Source organism: Lissotriton helveticus, chromosome 6 (genome assembly GCF_964261635.1).
Source record: "Lissotriton helveticus chromosome 6, aLisHel1.1, whole genome shotgun sequence".
NCBI classification, from domain to species: domain Eukaryota; kingdom Metazoa; phylum Chordata; class Amphibia; order Caudata; family Salamandridae; genus Lissotriton; species Lissotriton helveticus.
The window spans coordinates 197,380,740-197,399,821 of NC_136067.1; the positions used below are offsets into that span (position 1 = coordinate 197,380,740).

Below are 19,082 nucleotides of genomic sequence, written 5' to 3' on the forward strand. Positions count from 1 at the left end.
ATTCTGTATCCGTTGGAGTTTTCCTAGCACAGTAGTTGGTGCCCCCAGTAGCAGTGCATTGCAGTAGTCGAGACGACTTAAGATTATGCTCCGCACTACTTCTGGTCTTGCCTGTGCCGGAAGCAAGGGTAGGATCTTTCTCAAGGATCCAAGTAAAGCCATACACGTAGCCACCGTTTTATTTACTGAGGTGTCCAGCTGTAGATCGGAACTAAGCAAGACCCCCAGATTCTGAACCGAATCAGCAGGTAGACTGGTGCCTTGGAAATCGGGAGGCCAAAAACCCTGTGGTAGGGGTCTGGGGATCCGATCCGTGGAACAGTGTAATACCTCGGTTTTCGAGCTGTTGAATTGGAGGGAATTATTCCCTAACCATTCTACCGTGGCACCCATGCATCGATGAAAAACCTCCTGTGACACTCCACCCTTACCTTCAAACGAGAAGATAAGCTGGGTGTCGTCGGCGTAGTTGGTAACTGTTATGCCAAACGACTTGATCAGCGTGATCAGGGGACGGAGGTACAGATTGAAGAGGATAGGGCTGATGGCAGAGCCCTGGGGTACTCCCTGTCCAACCCTCTTGATGTTAGATTGATAGGGTGGTACTGCAACTACCTGGTGTCTTTGCTCAAGATATGACACCAGCCATTCAAGGGCTAAGCCTGACACCCCCGCCTCTGTCAATCTCCTGATCAGAGTAGCATGGTTGACCGTATCGTACGCGGCCGACATGTCAAGCAGCGCTAAAAAGGCTGCTTGACCCTGGTCGGCCCGCGTCCGAAGGTCATCAAGAACAGTCACCAGAGCTGACTCTGTCCCATGTGCCGGTCGAAACCCAAACTGAGCCACATCCAAACAATCATTCATTTCAAGAAAGTTGGAAAGATGTTTTGTGGCCAGTTTCTCTAAGATTTTGATAGGGAATGGCAGGAGGGAGATGGGCCTAAAGTTAGCTGGGCATGTGGGGTCCAGATTTTCCTTTTTGAGCAATGGAGAGACCACCGCCAGTTTCCAGCAGTCTGACACCCGTGCCGAGGTGAAAGACTGGCAACAGATGGAGAACAATGGAGGGAACAACTCTTCACGACAAAGTTTCCAGAATCTGGGTGGTAAAGGGTAGAGGGGTGAGCCAGAGGACATCCCACCAGCCAAAGAGCAAAAGTCCTCAAAAGATGGTAGAGGGAAATTGCTTAGCTCACCTGCTCTGATGCACTCCTTCCCATTTTCTGGCGAGATGGAATCGTATGTAGTACTGCCAGTTGAGGGGGGGAGGTTATTTAAGATGTTGGTAATCTTATCCTCAAAGGCTTGTGCTAACGAGTCGCAGAGAGCTTGTGAAGCCGGGATGGCGTTTTTGGTACAGCCAGGATGGGCCAAGTCCTTTACGATCTTAAATAGGGCCTGGGATTTGTTAACGGCTGCCAGCAAAGATTCTTCTAAAAATCTGGCTTTGGCCAGCTTGATCTGGGTCTTATAGAATGCCAGTGCTTGTCTAAAGAGGACTCTGTGTGATTCCAGGTACTGTTTCCTCCAGGTTCGCTCAGCCTGTTTGCATTGTAGCTTGAGCTGCCGAAGTTCTTCCGAGTACCATGGCATGGCAAGATTAGTCCTATCTTTGATTTTCCGCACCGGGGCCAAAGAATCCAGAGAAGTAGAGATTTGCTGACAGAGAGTCTCATAGCTCTCATCCACGTTCACTCCCAGTACAAAGCCATCCGGCAACAAAGAAGGCGGAGTGGCTTGTCTGAGGAGTCTGGACCACAGTCTCCCCGTTCTAGTGCCCGCCGCACTCCCCTTCTTCGAGCAGATGCTAGTGCACGAGAGGGAGAACTGGACAAGGGCATGGTCCGTCCAACACTGTGGCAGGACGTCAAGAATTGAAGTACTACCGGCATCAGCAAAGAGTAGATCGAGAATATGGCCCTTTGCGTGGGTTTTGGAGAGTACTAGTTGTTCTAGCTCAATGTTAAGACACGCTTGTACCAGTTCTTCATAGGCCGTCTTGGTCGATCCTTCTGAGCACAGATTGAAGTCCCCCAACACCATCATCTTTGTGTGGGAGTGGGAGAGATCATATACCAAATCAATGAGCTCAGGAACGGCCGATAGCGGGCAAGCCGGGGGTCTGTAACATAATAGACCCGTAAGTAGCACACCTCCCAGGTCCTTGATGGAAAAGGCCAGTGTTTCGCACCCAGCAATAGCCTTGACGTTAAGCTGAGTGAGGTGTAAAGTCTGTCTAAAGATTATGCCAGTTCCACCTCCTCTACCTCCCACCCTAGGATTATGCATTATTTTAAAGCCCGGGGGACACGCTGACCCCAGTTCCACCGAACTAGTCGGTGTTGTCCACGTCTCTGTCATAAAGAGTACGTCAAGATGGTGAGACTCTATAAGTAACGCGATCTCATCACAGTGTTTGATAAGTGAGCGCACATTCAGCAGCCCACAAGACACGGTAGCTGGGTGCTAACAGGAGGAGTTGTACTTTTGATTGCTAACAGAACCAGGGTTAAGGCGTAAAAGTTCATCGCGGGAGTACGATTGGAGGGGAGCACCTAAGTTCCCAGAGGTAATATGTTCGGCCGCCGGCGCGTCCCGTGCGCGAACGGGCGCAAACGGGCTTACCTCTGGCGCACCTCCGGCGCTCCGCCGGCGCTCCCGCTGCGCGCCTACGCTGCGCGCTTTTGGGACAGCCATCATTTATAGCCGTAGACACTACAGTCCTGTAATGCAATCACTAGACCCCCCAACCAAGATGGCGCCAGCAATTCGGCACTCCCTGGTTCCCTCACTCACCCAAGATGGCGGCTGCCAACACCGCAGCGCGATGTCTCCGGGAGCCCTGAGTTCCCTGAGATGGTCGATTTCCCGCTAAGTGCGGAATGGGGACACGATTTATAGTGCAGGTAAGAGGGGAGGAATAATAGTAAAGCGCTGAGGCGAAATAGCGCCGAGAGCAACAGCGCGAACGCGCAGTGAAGTAGATAGGTTTTTTAAAATAATTTAAAACAGCAGCAATGCAGCGCTATATACAGCAGCGCGCAATGGTCAAATAAGTCTGACCACACGATGGAGAGTTCTGCTTTTATGCACTTCCAGTCACTACAGTCCTGTAATGCAATCACTAGACCCCCAACCAAGATGGCGCCAGCAATTCAGCACTCCCTGGTTCCCTCACTCACCCAAGAAGGCGGCTGCCAACACTGCAGCGCGATGTCTCCGGGAGCCCTGAGTTTTGTCTATTGAACTCTGCCTCAATTATGCCACATGGCGATGACTTACGGTACACTGAATTAGTGGTACCTTTAGCGCTCAGCGTATATTACCGTTAGTTATTGTTCTCATTTGTGAGATATTTTTTTGGGGTAGAAGTTATTGCTGGAAAACTGGGGTTTTCGGCTGTTTTCGCTAGGTTCATAATGAAGTGATAATTTAAAATCACTGGAACAACTACAGGTTTAAAGAAGATAATATTTAGAAATTAGCATTTAAAAAATCTTTGAAATTCAGTGAAAAAACCATAGGTTTCAGGTACTTCCTAATTACAAATTAGCATTTAAAAAACCTTTGAAATTCACTGAAAAAACATAGGTTTCAGGGACGTTATAGTTAGTTGTACATTTCACTCATACAAAACCATAGAAATTGCGCTGTTATAGTTAGTTGAGCTAACTATAACTCACACCCCCGTAATGCACTGCTGATGATGTCATATATTACATCATTCATGACATGGTCAGTGACATCACTGATGACATCACTGATAACTTCTCAAATGACATCAGTGAGGACATCATAAACCTGAACATCTGATGCACCTCCTCATACCTTAATAAAATCTTTGATACACCCTGTTAGAAATAGGGTAGCCTGGTGCAGAGCGGGTGGGCCAAACTCCAGAGGACTAAGTAAATCATCCATGCAGTACACACAGGCGACACACAAGTCACACCTCCCTTGACCAACTAAGCCACCCCACTGGTGCTCTCTAGCTGGTTGTGGCCGGGACCGGCCCCTCGGTTATCCAGATGTCTCTGGCCCTTGCTCTCTCACAGAGTGGGGGACTTTAGCCCCAGGCCCGTAGTACCCGTTTACCACTCTCCTTCTCCTCCGTGCAGTTCCAAACTGCCACCGGTCCTCCCACCTTGGGTCCGCACCCTCAGGCTGACCAGCCACCCGGGGCGAGGCTCTCCTCCCCCTACCTCTCTTTCTGGGGTTCCGCCCTCTCCTCCTACGTGGGGCACCCTCAGACCACCACTCTCTCCCCAGTCCAGGGCCTTGACCCTGCAACTGATTCCCCAACCTAGATTCTAAACCCCTAGGTTGAACTGGTGACAGGGGTGAGTCCTCCCTCACCCTACACCCCTCCAAGAGTTCCGCACCCTCCTACCTGGAGTAGTACCCCTGGAAGACAATTCTGGGGGGACACTGATTACGGACGTCCCACCCGCCAGGTTAGGCAACCCCTGAACCTGGCACCCCAGCCCAGGATCTAAACCCTGTGGCTGAGGCGGTGCCAGAGGCGGGACCTTCCTCCCTCTGCACCCCCTTCCAGAGTTCCGCACCCTCCCACCTGGAGAAGTACCCCTGGAAGTCACACCAGTAGGGACCTTGTTTACAAATGCCCCACCCTCCAGGTCAGGCAACACCTGAACCTGGCACCCCAACCCAGGTTCTAAACCCTGCGACTAGGCAGACCCCCAAACCACTGGAGCTCCGATTACAGATGCTCCGATTTCTCGTGACATTAGGGTATCCCTTTCACTTGACGGCACATCAGGACAGCCTAGGCTCTCACCCTGGGGTTCCCTTCTGAAACTCTCCAGGCCCTGAGACTGTGGTTGGGGCACCTCGGGACACCTCCCCATCTCACTCCTCCCTGTCGATAGAACATGAGACCCTCCCACCTGGAGAAGTACCCCTGGAAGTCACACCAGTAGGGACCTTGTTTACAAATGCCCCACCCTCCAGGTCAGGCAACACCTGAACCTGGCACCCCAGCCCAGGTTCTAAACCCTGCGACTAGGCAGACCCCCAAACCACTGGAGCTCCGATTACAGATGCTCCGATTTCTCGTGACATTAGGGTATCCTTTTCACTTGACGGCCCATCAGGACAGCCTAGGCTCTCACCCTGGGGTTCCCGTCTGAAACTCTCCAGGCCCTGAGACTGTGGTTGGGGCACCTCGGGACACCTCCCCATCTCACTCCTCCCTGTTGATAGAACGTGAGGCCCTATAACCCTCTCACTTCCCTGGGACCTAGCTGGGCTATTCCGCACCTCTCCTTCCTCGCTGGGTCAGAAGATCCCTGCACCACTCCCTTCAGGATCACTCCCCAATGCCCTCTCAGACTCTCTGGCACTTACCCAAAGGTCTGCCTCCCGTGCAAGTTCCCTGGGGTCTGAGAACCCACACTGTAACAGGTGGTGACGCAACCTTGGGAAACAATTCCTTAGCATGTGCTCCCTGATAACTACATGGCACAGCCCTTCCCAATCCTCCACTGCACTATCCACCACCCAATCCTCCAATGCAGTCCAACAAACCTCCGCAAACTCTCCCCAGGACTGGTGGGACAGTTTTCCCCTGCCCCTGAACTCCAACCCGTCCCCCTCTTCCTGGGAATCAGGCACCGTCTCCCGGGCTCTGGGAGTGGGACTACCTGCCCTGGAACCACTCTTGCTGCCACCACTGGATCCCACCCTCATCAGTGAATCCAGACCACAGAAACCACTCTCAGGGGACAACCTACCCACCTGAGCTAGTCTCTCTCTGGCAAGGTCCTCTCCGCCTCCGCCATCCACTCCTGTACTAGGACCTTCTCAGTGTCTAGCCTCTTCTCCTCCACCCTCAGCTGCGCTAACTCTTTGGCATGCACCAACCTGAGCTTCTCTAGCGCCAGCTGATGTTCCCTTTCTTCTCTCCTATCTACCCACTCTTCTGGGGACAGGGAAAGGGATGGGGCAGTGCCCCGGGACAGGACCCAGCACGGGACTCCCTGTCTATGGTGTCCTCCATAGGTACTGGCGTCCCCGCCCTATCAACTTCTTCCTCCTCATCATCACCACCCTCCAGGGTTAAGGACCGGGGACCCTCACTCTCAGAGTCCTCCTCTTGGTCTCCACCAAATCCACCCTTTGAATATGCGGAGGGGTAATCGGAAAGGTCCCCACAGGGCTCTAAGCGTTCCCCCCTCTTGAAAGCTTCGAAGAGGAACAATTTCCTGCGGAGTCACCTTCTATTGGTATCCCCCTCTCTCTGCAGAAGTACATCACTTCCTGCTCGGTGTACTCCATGAGGTAATCCTCATCAACCCCATCCTGGCAAGGAACACCCTGGATACACCACCCACCGTGCAACAGGGGGACACACTTCAAAAACAACACTTTCAGGAGGAAGCAATAATCAGGAAAAACACAATAATCCCCACAAAAAAAACCTGTGATTACTTTTAACTGCTCAGTTTGCGGTGTAACCTGTGCCGCTGCGGTACTGCGCAAACACAAGTCCTATCCCACCACTCGCCAACAATGTTAGAAATGGGGTAGCATGGTGCAGAGCGGGCAGAACATATTCCAAAGGACAAGTGTGAAGCATCCACGCAGTACGCACAGACGACACACAAGGCACACCACAGAAAGAGACAACATCAGATTAGATGGAAAGAATAACTTTTGTATTGTATAAAACATACAAGAGTAACCGCCAATGTAACCACAGTAGTCTCTGGACTGCACCGACTGGCGCCAGGGCAATATATACAATGGGGATTTTTTACAGGGAAAATGGAAAAAAGGTAAGTCCATCAGTTCCAATGTTGCAATTAAGACGTAAGCATTAACATTTGGCATAGAACATCAGTAGACATAAACCACGAGGCCTTAGACATAGATGATATTGAGGCCCAGGAGCACTAGGCCTAACCTAAAACTGCCTTATAGGCTTCGCTCTAGCAGAAGCCACATTAACAGTGGGCATCACCCTTAGGGGAAAACATCAGGCACAATAGTTTAGGCAGGACACAGGGCCTAAAAACCTTCCCTGGCATGAACACCTTCCACATGGGGGCATAAACCGTTAGCAGGACATTAGTAATCAGCATCCGCATCAGTACAACAAATGATGAGCATAGGGCCTACTCACACGACCATGAGGCCCCCTGGCAGGGGACCTCTCAATATACCTAAACCAGGAGATATCACCTTAGCGGCACAACCCCCCTGGCGTACGTGCATGAACATGAGGCATAAATCACCTCCGTACTTTAATACACATCCTGCATAGTAACCCATAAGGCCTAAACATCAGGCATTAAACCATCAGCAGGGATCGCCTTGTACCTAAACCTGGGGGCCACAAGGCTTCTCCATCAGTGTCTCTGGAGCCCCCACCCCGGGACACCCTTAACGTAGGCCCAACGCTGCGAGTCAAAGGAGGCCCCGCAGGCAAAAACCCTAGGGGCCCCAACTGTTGCAACTGCCCACGGTCCTGGTCTGATGGCATGTGGGAGTCCCTCTTCTGTTGCAGCTGCCAGCAGGGCAGCTGTGATCAATAACTCAGGCCAGGCAGTACAGCTCACGGGGGAGCCCCTCCCAGGACTCTAACGCCGGGGGGGCGGGCACCAGCTGTGCCCCGACACACACCCCCAACGACCACACAGCTGAACCCCACTCACCGGGCTCCGGGACTCTGCCCCTGGCTCTGGGCTCTACCGCTCTTCACCTGCAGGTCCTTGGGGACTTCCACGCGATGCTGGAGAGGGGGCAGGCACTGACACCGTGCCTCGACGCCCCCTCTCCCTCTCTCACTCACTCGGCAGCTTCGGGCACTACGGGACTTTGACCGGCGGGGTGGGCTCCCACTCTGGTCTTGGCTCCTGCTTTGGTCTCTCGGCACTCCCGGGGCTGCAGGCGTCTTCGGGGTGGCTGGTCCAGCACGGGGTAGGCTCCCGCCTGGCTCCAATGTTAACCCGGGGCTCCCTCGTCACCATGGGAGCCCCGCCATGCCACCACTCGCTGGCGGCTTCCTCCTGCTTCCGTGTCCACAGGGCAGGACTTCCGGGGGTGGCTCCTTTTCTCTCAGGGTCGCCGCGGCAGCGCGGCAGCCCTGCCCTCTTTCCGCAACCCAGGTCACGGCGGTGATCCCGGGACAGTTGGAAGTGCGCTCCCGTAGGCTCCCGCTCTTGAGACGAGCCTACGGGCAGTATCCACTCACGGGGTAGGCACCCGCTTAAATTTTAATATACACCAAGGGCACCAACACACGCGGTGGCGGCAATAATGCGGGGTGGGCACTTGCTTCTTTTTGTGGTGTGCCTTGTGTGTCGTCTGTGCCTACTATTTGGATGCTTCACACTTGTCCTTTGGAGTTTGGCCTGCCCGCTCTGCACCATGCTACCCCATTTCTAACACACCCACTCTAAAATACAGACTACCATTTTCAAAAAAATAGAGACACCAATACCAGTTACTATGTACGTACTCACAGATTCCTAGGTCTAAATGTAAATTGTAAATTGTAAGTCATGCAAAGAATCAATCACACTTCTATTTACTCACCTTTACAGTTATACACATACAGCCTCACTTATTTATATAGATACTAACATATACTTATTATCGTATACAATCACTGATACAAGTACACACTGATCAAATACAGCCACTATCACAATCAATGGCTCTCATGTATAGGCATTTATATACTCCAACTCTCACTTGCACTGTGTTTTACATATGTAGTTACTCGGACATGTATCACTGAGGTATGCATTCACTCACCAACACACCCATACACACACTCACCCACTCATACAGCTGTTTCCACATGCACTCTTGAACCCAGACACCCAGTGAATGAAGCACTCACACACCTATGCACAGAGTCACACACCTCCTATCCACCCACAAACACTCAGGTACCCATACAAATACTCATGCAACCAATCAATAATCCATATAGACACTCATGTAGCTACTCACCAACCAATGCAGCAGCTTACACAGCAATAGATAGACAGATACAGACATTCACACACTTTACTCACTAACCCATGCATTCAGTAAGATAAATGTATTCGCTCACTTTCACCTGCCACTGCACAAACCTGGGGAGGCATTGCCATCGTACACAAAAGCACCCTACACCTCACCACGTGCACGAACGCCCTCTCAGCCAACATGGAGCACCTCCACGTCCAGGTCCACACTAGGTATGGGTGGTGGACTTCGCTCCAATTGCAGAGTTTGCAGAGTTTTCTGCACTCCGCACTCCGCGGTGCTTGCACAGTACAGAAAACTCTGCTACGCGATGTGCAACTCAGTTTTTTCCCCACTCGCAATCGTGAATGGTAAGTTCACAATCACAAACGGTAAGTTTGCAAGCGCGAGCTCCCGCACGGGTAGACTTTCTGCCAGCAGGAATACCAGCACAAACTGCATTTCGCACTGCACTCCGCCACTCGTGGAACTTCATGGAGTTTTTTTGTAACTTCGCAGAGTTCCACATACCAAAACTCTGTGACCTACGCCCAGGCCTGGTCCACACCAACCCAAACACCACCCTCTGTGCATCCTCAAATACAGACCCCCGGGCCCACCCCCCCTTCAGCGATTCCATCATCGACTTCATTGCATCCCTAACTTTCACCTGAACAACCCAAATGACAAAAACACCTCAACCCTGCTGGAGAACCTTGCCACCTTCAGACTCAAACAACTGGTCCCCTCCCCATCACACTCAGCAGGACACATGCTTGAACCTATCTTTTCCGCCAGCGACAATATCACCTTCAGCCACACCATTGAGCTCTAGTGGACTGCAAACACTGGATCAAACTGGATGATGTAATCAGTGTGTCATAGGTGATGTAATTTGAGATGTCATCAGTAATGTCACTGACCATGTAATGAGTGATATATGTAACCCTGGGCGGAGTTCGTGGAGGTGCACTACTCAGAATTCTGCAAAGTGCAAAAAAAAATCCGCCACACTACACGTAGCTCCGCAAGCAGCAGAGTAGGAAAGAAAAATGCAGTTTGCGGTGATTGCACAGTGCCGAATGCTTGTCCGCACTGTGCAATCATCACAAACGCCACCATGCACAGCCCAAGCAGTCCCTGCTTTCCTCTTCTGCCAACGGAGTCGATTTTTACTCGAGCGGCAGCTTTCTCAACGCGAACGGCCTGTTTCTCAACACGAACGGTAGCTAGCATACGCAACCAATCGCAATGAGAATCCTGACCCACCTACGTGTTGAGAAATCTTACCGGGAGGTTGATTTTCCACGCTTACGCTCACCAACTTGATGTCGGCGATCGCAAATGAGGAAAACTGTCACCGGTAGGCTGATTTTCCTCGCTCGTGGTCGTCAACTTGACGTTGACGTGCAGGAGTGAGGTAAAACATAAAGAACAGAGCAGAAAACTCCGCAAACTCCGCGAGTGGAGCGGGAGTTCACTGCCCATAGTTAATAATATGTTAGGTCCTAAGCAGTGCATTGCGGCGAGTGATTCGTAGTTAGCCCCGCTAGATTTCATTGGTTTTGTATGAGTTGAAACAAAGACAACAAAGAAGGACCCGAGGGTGAGTTTAACGACCCACTGGATACATACCCCATGTACTGGACTCATCACACAAAAAGTAACCAAGGGTCAGGGCACAAGGTGACTAATAACTGAACAAATTCACAACCACGATATGGCAAACAAGAATATCATCAATTAATCATTAAGTCATTATTAGATGTGGGAAACAAAACCAGAGTAAACACCCATATATGACAGATATTAAGTGAACTCTGGCTCAAAAACTTTGGTAAAAGTTTCCCATCAGTAGCTGTCCTGTACCGCCCTTGACATCATATGGGTTCTCCTTACCCAGGAGACAGAGTTCACAGCCTATACATTTTTTCTAGACTGTGATTTTACCATAAAGTAAACATTTAGGGTAAATGGTGCAGAACCTTAGTATTAGTAGCTACTGAATAAGCAGTGCAAAAGAAAAAGAAAAGTGTAAGTGAATCTAAAATTGGGTAGAGCTAAATAAACTACTACTTTAATATTTTTATTAGCTCTCCCAAGCTTAAAAATTACTATGTGCAGATACAGATTTAACATAATATCTGTAAACAATAACGGTCGACATGTTTCAGCATGGAGGGCTAGTGTGCCAATGCATTCCTCAGGACCAAATCGTTGCTACTGCTATATAACGTGAAAAATTAAAACTAAAATTATATCACCTGTTGAATGAGGCAATATACTCCACCACAAGACCAATCGTTGTGGGATGGCGCTTCACCCCACCTGGCTGCAGCTCAGGTATAGAGGAGCACCGCTCTGACCGTCGGTGTCTCCAGACATTCCTCTGCACTGTCTGGGGAGGCCAACTTTGTTTGAGTTGAACCTGAGCCTAACCATAACGTCGCTAAAGTCTTTAGATTTTTCTAGTGTTTTTTGAAGTAGTTATGGTGTTTGCAGATGGGTGGGACAAGGGGGTGGGCCTCTGACCAGCTCTCACAAATCCTGCTGTGTCGGACATACAGAAAAACCCAGGAGGGTTTCTTGGCCCCCAAGGTCACTCAGCATACAAAAGGATTACATTCTCCAACCAGTAGTGTGCGAGGAGACGCATTTGTTGAGTGGTGGAGAAAGGGGGCATGGCCTCCGAAGACCCCTTAGCAATCCTGCTTTGTTGGACTTACTGGAGGTAACTGGAGGGGTTATTCACTCCCAAGGACCCTCAACAGTCAAGGGGACTTCATGCCCCAACTAGTAGTGCACCAGGAGGTGTGTTTGCAGAGTGGTAGAGAAAGGAAGAGGGCCACAAAGACCACTCAGCAATCCTGCAGTGTGGGACTTACTGAAGGTAACAGGAGGGGTAGTTGGCCTACAAAACGTCCTTGGGGCCAACAACTCCTCCTTTTACCTCTAGCAAGTCTCAGACAGTTCTATCATTGTGTGATTTAGCCCTGGGGAGATGGTGGTCCCCCAGGGCTGTGAGTGGGCACATTGCCTCCCAAATTTATTTGGGTTAAAACCCCAGGGAGGTGGCAGTCCTCAAGGACTGCAGGGGAATCCTCGCCACCTCCCTGCATTATGTAAATTGAAAACCCCCAGGGAAGTGGCAGCCCCCCGGGCTGATGGGGGGTCTGCATTGCCCCCACTATCTTTATAGATGAAGCTCCAGGGAGGTGGCGTTCCCCCAGGCTTAGGGGGATCTAAGAGCCCCCCACTTATAAAACTATAAGCCCCGGGGAGATGTTGGTCCCCTGGGCAGTGGTGAAGGCCCCTAAGGCTTTCTTTTTTTTAATAAAGAAGCCTAGGGAAGGTGGTGGTCCCCGGGGCAAAATTGAGCCTATGGAAACTTTGGTCCTAACTATAACTACCTACTGGCGTCTGCTAGGTTATATCTATATATGTATATTGCCGATCTTCACGCACTACCAGTCATTCTGGGCTGTCAGATTGACCCGTAATTTGGATGGAGCAGCATGTAGTACTATACTGACAGCCTCCAGAATTGCCGTCGGGAATAGGATTTGAGGAGGACAGCAGAGTGTGAGGTGGTGACCTTGACGCGAGGAAGTCTGTCGACATTCAGTGCAGGGCCGTATTTCTCCCTGTCTTGATATGCCTCACTCAGCAGACCGTCTGATCTCTGGTGACTAAGCACTGTGAAAGCATTCGCTGTAACGGCGAGACTATTCTGGTGTAATAGCTTTTATACAAGGAACTCCCCCGACCCTGCATATTTGTTTATTCTATGTTACTTCATCAAGACACTGGGCACCTGCAGGGGTTTGCCTTTTACCGATGTTATCAGCCCACATGGAGCCTCTGTTCGGAGTTAAGTGATGAAGCTGTGTCACTTTTTACTGACATTATCATATATGAAATCGGACTCTTGTTAATGTCACTGTGAATATTATCACAGTGTACCAAGCACGCTGTTTTCTTCTGCCATATAAATTATCAGTGCCATTCATTAGTGCATATGTATGAAAAATAACAACCTAGGCAATTGTATTGTCTTATCTGTACAATGACAGCTGGGCGAGACAACACATTAACAACTAAGGTTCTGTTTGTTTATTGACAAAAATACATTTAAAATCACATATTTTAGAAAGACTTGTTTCCATATATAATATAGACCAAATCAGACAGTATTAAATAAAACAAAATCACAAAATTACACAATTAAAAAAACACAACAAGTGGCACAACAATTAATTCAAATTCATTAGTGCATATACCTTTGATGAGGCAACAAAATACACAACTTTGTTCAGGTTGACAAAACACACACTCAAGCGCAGGTTATATGTATGTAACGGCTCATTTGTATTTTCAATCAGTGATTTCACATTGTAATCACAATGAGGTGCTAGTCTGTTAAAATTCAGCTCGGTTTGTGATCCATTCGTACACGGTTACCCAGCTAAACTAATGAGGCCTCTTTGATAAAGTATGTAGTGCTGTCATGTTCCAGAGGAAAAAAAGAGCAGTCCAATTAAGTCTCCCGTGTGTGTTGTATTTTAGCAGCAGTGTTTATTTATTTTAGAAGTGCTACCTGAGGAGGTTGGTGCTATGTTTTTTATAAAAAGGTTATGTCACAACAAAAGCAAGTGTTCCAAACGCAATGGAAGATATGGAGACACATATTTTGTGTTTAGGCACATTTTCAATTTTTTACATAACCCTTAGTGGATTGCTCGTGCATTAGGCATTTATAATGTTATATTCCAATGCATTATGCGTTTTGAAGACCATTTTCGATGTTAGCAATTTCCACTTAGTACATATATATTGATTGTATTGCACTCTTTTTGTATCCATATGTATTCTATGTATTTGATAATTCCCATTAGGTGATTGGTATTTCTTCTATGTTTTTTTAACTGGGACAGGCTATATATGTTGAAACAAGATGGCGCTCACTAGATTGAGAAAGGCTTCTGAGTCAGCAGAAATGCACCTCCCTTATCTGCAGGGTCAGAGGAGGGTCTATGAAAAAAAAGCCATAAGCCAGCAGCCCTCATGTGTGTGCTCTTTTCCAGTAGGAGTAGGCGTTATTTTGGATATATATCTACTGCGCTTGGGAAATTGGACTACGAGTACCAGACTCCCAAGGCAATACTCACCTGAGCGCAATTATCAATTAAAAATAACGGAATATTGCATGCCTACTTTATTTGAAAAGCCCATGGAAGAAGGGCACAATGCCCGAAACGCGTAGGCTAGAGTAATGAGGTGTGGGTCCACGCATGAGGCGCCTGTCAGCTATCAGCGAGAGCCTTCCAGCGAATGCAGCTCAAGAAAGGGTAAACTTTGTTTTTCGGATATAGGGCCCCTGCCTGAGCCACGAGCATGCACCGCCACAATATCCCTGTGGCTCTGCCGCTGTTTACTGAGGCCGCGAGATGCCGGGCTGGTTGGAGCTGTGTAATGCTTACAGGCGGGATTGTGAAGGACATGAACCTCTAAGATCTTTGATTGATATTTAGTGGCGCAATTATCAATTAAAAATAATGGAATATCACTGCTGGTTTTTGCATTCCTTCTTTATTTGAAAGCCCATGGAAGAAGGGCGCAATACCCGAAATGCGTAGGCTGGAATAATGAGGTGTGGGTCCACGCATGAGGCACATGAGGCGCCTGTCCGCTATCAGTGAGAGCCTTCCAGTGAGTGCAGCTCAAGAAAGGGAAAACTTTGTTTTTCGTGACCCCGCCTGAGCCACGAGCATGCACCGCCATGATATCCTTGTGGCTCTGCTGCTGTTTACTGGGGCAGCGAGATGCGGAGCTGGTTGGAGCTGTGTAATTTGTACAGGCGGGATTGTGAAGGACATGAACTTCTAAGATCTTTGAGTGAGCAATCCATGTGAATGGAAAATTGGACTACGAGTACCAGACTCCCAAGCGCAATACTCACCTGAGCGCAATTATCAATGAAAAACAACGGAATATCACTGCGGGTTTTTGCATTCCTTCTTTATTTGAAAAGCCCATAGAAGAAGGGTGCAATGCCCGAAACGTGTAGGCTAGAGTAATGAGGTGTGGGTCCACGCATGAGGCGCCTGTCAGCTATCAGCGAGAGCCTTCCAGCGAATGCAGCTCAAGAAAGGGTAAACTTTGTTTATATATATATATATATATATATATATATATATATATATATATCTATATCATGGTGTATTGACGAATGAGTGGATGTATGAGTGTCTGAATGGATGATTTGGTGAGTGCGTGACTGACTGTATAAGTGAGTAATTAAACATATCTTAGTGAATACATGTGTGAAAGACTAATTTATGTGAATGTTTTTATCAGTCTGTCAGTTGGTGTGTAAGTGGCTGAATGGGTTGGTGAGTAGGTACACGAGTGTCTATATGAATTATTGATTAGTAGTCTAAGTACCTGTATATGTGTCTGAGTGTCTGTGTGGGTGAGTGAGGGGGAGTGTGACTCGCTGCATGGATGTATGAGTGGGTAAATACCTGGGTGTATGGGTTCATGAGTACATCTGTGAGGGACTGTATGCAGGAGTGAGTGTGCATCCGGCTGTGTCTGTGAGTGAATGGATGTCTCAGTGGTATGTGGATTTAGGTTTGTATACATTATCTAAAGGTGGTGGGGCACTTTGATTTTGAGAAAGGTTGAAGTCAACTGAAACATGTCATTCATGAATATAAGTGTGTGGTCGTGTGTCTGAGGAGGGGAACATGGCAGCCATAAGTAGACGTGAGCTCCATAGAAAACAGCACTTCTTTCTGTGATGGTGGCCTCCCCTCACCCCCCGGCACTTTCATTGTTCTTGGCAGCCCGACGTGCTCCAAACCCAAATGTTCTGCTGCGGAGTTCCTTTCGACATCCGCAGCCGAGTGTTCCCCCAAGATGGCTGGGGAAATCCAGTGGTGGGAGGCTGCTGTAAAGGAAGTGCTGTGGGGTAGGGCAGCCTGTGTGCAGGCTCATAACTATAGTGGCAGAGCCAGCACAAGTCAGCAGGAAGGTCAGGAGAACCTTCAACAGGCTGCAACAGTATTATTTAAGGCGTCTAGGAGTCCACATGTCCAGCAAAAGAACGGGAGATATATTTGGGAGGCAGTAAAAGAAGTCCGGTAGGCGCATTGCCCCATGCTTACGGAGAGGATCAGTCTCCCTCAGAGAAGATGGGTAAGCTCCGCTGCAAAGTTTCAAGATATACTTTGCTTACCAGAGCAGTGACAGTAGCCTCAAGGGTAAGTCCTATCGTACAGTGGAAGAAGTAGATGCCCTAATCGAAGCCATTAAAGCCTTAAAAAAAGGTTGTAATCTTTTATCCCAATGAGATAATGAGTGCTATTCTGGTGGGAGTGAGAGAGTTGTGAGGGGACACCAAAGGGCAATTAACTTGCGCATAACCACTCCTCCGCAGGGAAGCTCTTCAGGCAATCCTTGCCTCTTAGCTATGGGAGGGATTCCCCAGGGTGTGATGTGGGGCATGGGGGCAGAGAAGGGCAGCAGGTGGGGAGCAGTAGTAGAAAAAATAAAAAAAATACATCCTCATCACCTAGCCATACCCGGGTAACCGGTTGACCTAGGATCATCCACTTAAAGAAGAGTTAGCTGGTTAGAAAGCTATATTGTTTCAGATCAATCAGTGCATTGTAAGGGGGGTGCTGATCTAAAATCTTTAAAAACTGATTGCTCATGTAGGTGGCTTTGGCGACTCTTAGATGTTTTGACTCTGAGTTTATGTTTGTTGGATTTTATGGCCCGAACTTAGATGACCCCCACCATATAGTATATCTGGTGTGGAACCTAGTGGAGGTAACAACCCTGTTTATTATTGGGGGAGATTTTAACACCCTTCTGAACCCCATTTTAGATAGATCTACCCAAAAGAGTTATTCCCAAATGCCTAGGGCGAGACAGACCCTTAAAAACATGCTTCAGGACATAGGCTTAGTAGATGCATGGAGATATTTAATGGTTTCAAGAAGGGGCTTAGTAGATGCATGGAGATATTTAATGGTTTCAAGAAGGGGCTTAGTAGATGCATGGAGATATTTAATGGTTTCAAGAAGGGGTTATACTTTTCACAGTAAAAAGTATGGCCACTTTTCCAGACTGGATCATATCTCCAAGGATAGAGCTCTCTTCGGTAAAATAAAAGAGGTCAAATCGCTACTGGGGCATATCTCAGATCATGCAGCAGTTAGCATGTCGCTTAAGTGTTTTGAAGGCCAATATAATATAAGGCAGACGTGAAAAAGAGCTATCCTGTTTGACCCTGAGGTAGTCCCCCCTCTGAAATGTACTGATTTCCTTCTGCACAATGCACGATTGGCCCCATTAGATGTAATCTTAGACATATTCAAATGCATACTAGAGGGGTGTTGAAAAGTCATGCACATGTTCAAAATAAGGAGGAAGGAGCAGCACTCAGTAGTTCGGAGGAAAGAGTAGGGGCATTGGAGACCGAGATGGAACAGCAAAATGCAAGGCTCAATAGGGGTAGGGGGAGTCTTTCAAGCCAGCTGAAGGAGGCAAGGTTAAAATATTGTATTGGAAGCAAAGTGCAGATAGCGTTGGCAAACCGGGGGCATGAAATAATTTTAATACACAAGAGAAAGCGGGGCTGTTGCTAGCATGCAAAGCAAGGTTCAAGATGTCTAGGAATCACATCAGGGAATTTGTCATCAACCAACAGGGAGATGTAACAAATAAGGCTGTGGAAATGCAGGGCCTCCTGGTATATTTGTTTGTTGAACAATACCAAGAAGAGGTACAACCAGACTCGGATAAGCTCAGTGATTGGTTGGAAAATGAAGACCTTCCTGGGCTTACAAGGGAGGGTAGAGAATGCTTGGAAGCCCCAACACCCAAGAGGAAAATGAGACACACCTCCATTGGACAAAAAATGGGAAGGCTGCCGGCCCGTTGCAATACCATCCGAGCTCTATAAGCTCCTAACAAGTGAGATGGTCCCAGAATGGGAACTATTATTTAATTCAATATATCTGCAGTAGGGTGAACAGATACCAAATTCATGGAAAGAGGCCATAATTGTTTGTGTTTTAAAACCTGCCAAGACATGGCTTTGGCAGTTCGGGCTGGACTGTTCCCATGAGGCACAGCGTCAGACTGATTTGCATATGGCCATGTCTGAACTGGGGTGGCGGAGTGGGCTAAAGAACGGTGATGGATCAAACCCAGATCTGTTGACTGGGGGGGAGTGGTTGATTTGCTCAAACGCACTGTCCATCATCCCCTTTTGTAGCGCTTTGTTCGCCTTAAGTTGGCAGGGTATGCTCAGACGTGAGTTCCTTGCTCACTTTGCCACTGGATTCAAGCTAGCCTGGCTGATGACGGCTGAAATGCCAGAAACCGGTCCCAGGATGCTTGCTTCCGGTCCAGGGAAGACATGGCTTTGGCAATTCGGGCTGGACTGTTCGCATGAGGCACAGGGTCAGACTGATTTGCATATAGCCATGTCTGAACTGGGGTGGCAGAGTGACCTAAAGAATGGTGATGGATTAAACCCAGATCAGTTGACTGGGGGTGAGTGTTTGATTTGCTCAAACTCTCCGTCCATCATCCCCTTTTGTATAGCTAAGCTCCATGGAAGGCAGACTCCTTTCATCCAATATCCCTTTTAAATGCTGACTATAAAATCTTTACAAGCATTTTGGCAGGGAGATTGGCTAAGCTGGACCCCCAGTTGATACAGCTTGATGAGAAAGGATTTATTACAAAGAGGCAAATACCAGAACGCATGCAGCATTTGATAGGAATTATTGATCTTGCCACCGCTCGTTCGACCTCCCCCCCTGTGGTCACGATAGACACGGGCAAGGCATCCGATAAGAGATGTTGTGGGACTGATGAGACGTTCTCAAAGCCTCCCTTCCTGTTTCTCAACCACTCTGCAAAGGGGCCGCCTGACACACTACTTCTTGGGGGATGAAGTACACATGGCTGCTGAGGGGGTCCAAAAATTCCTATTGTTGCCACAAGTAAGTCCCCCACAGCCGATTGCTAAGATGTCATCATAAACTCAGCTCCCTTTCTCGACCACTTAGCAAAGAGGC

The 19,082-nt window shown here is 48.6% G+C and overlaps 1 protein-coding gene across 2 annotated transcripts in view; it reads left to right on the forward strand.

Annotated features, from left to right (window-relative positions):
- Positions 1 to 19,082, forward strand: part of LOC144761285 (cysteine-rich venom protein-like) — a 198,579-nt gene that overhangs the window by 90,384 nt on the left and 89,113 nt on the right. Inside the window, exon 1 of one of the 2 annotated variants that reach the window (XM_078646737.1) lies at positions 15,006 to 15,134. The exons of the other annotated variant lie outside the window; for it this stretch is intronic. Within the exon in view, the coding sequence (XP_078502863.1) occupies positions 15,078 to 15,134 (57 nt within the window). The 5' untranslated portion in view covers positions 15,006 to 15,077. Of the gene's footprint in view, positions 1 to 15,005; positions 15,135 to 19,082 lie in introns of those variants that run through there. 2 annotated transcript variants of the gene reach the window in all.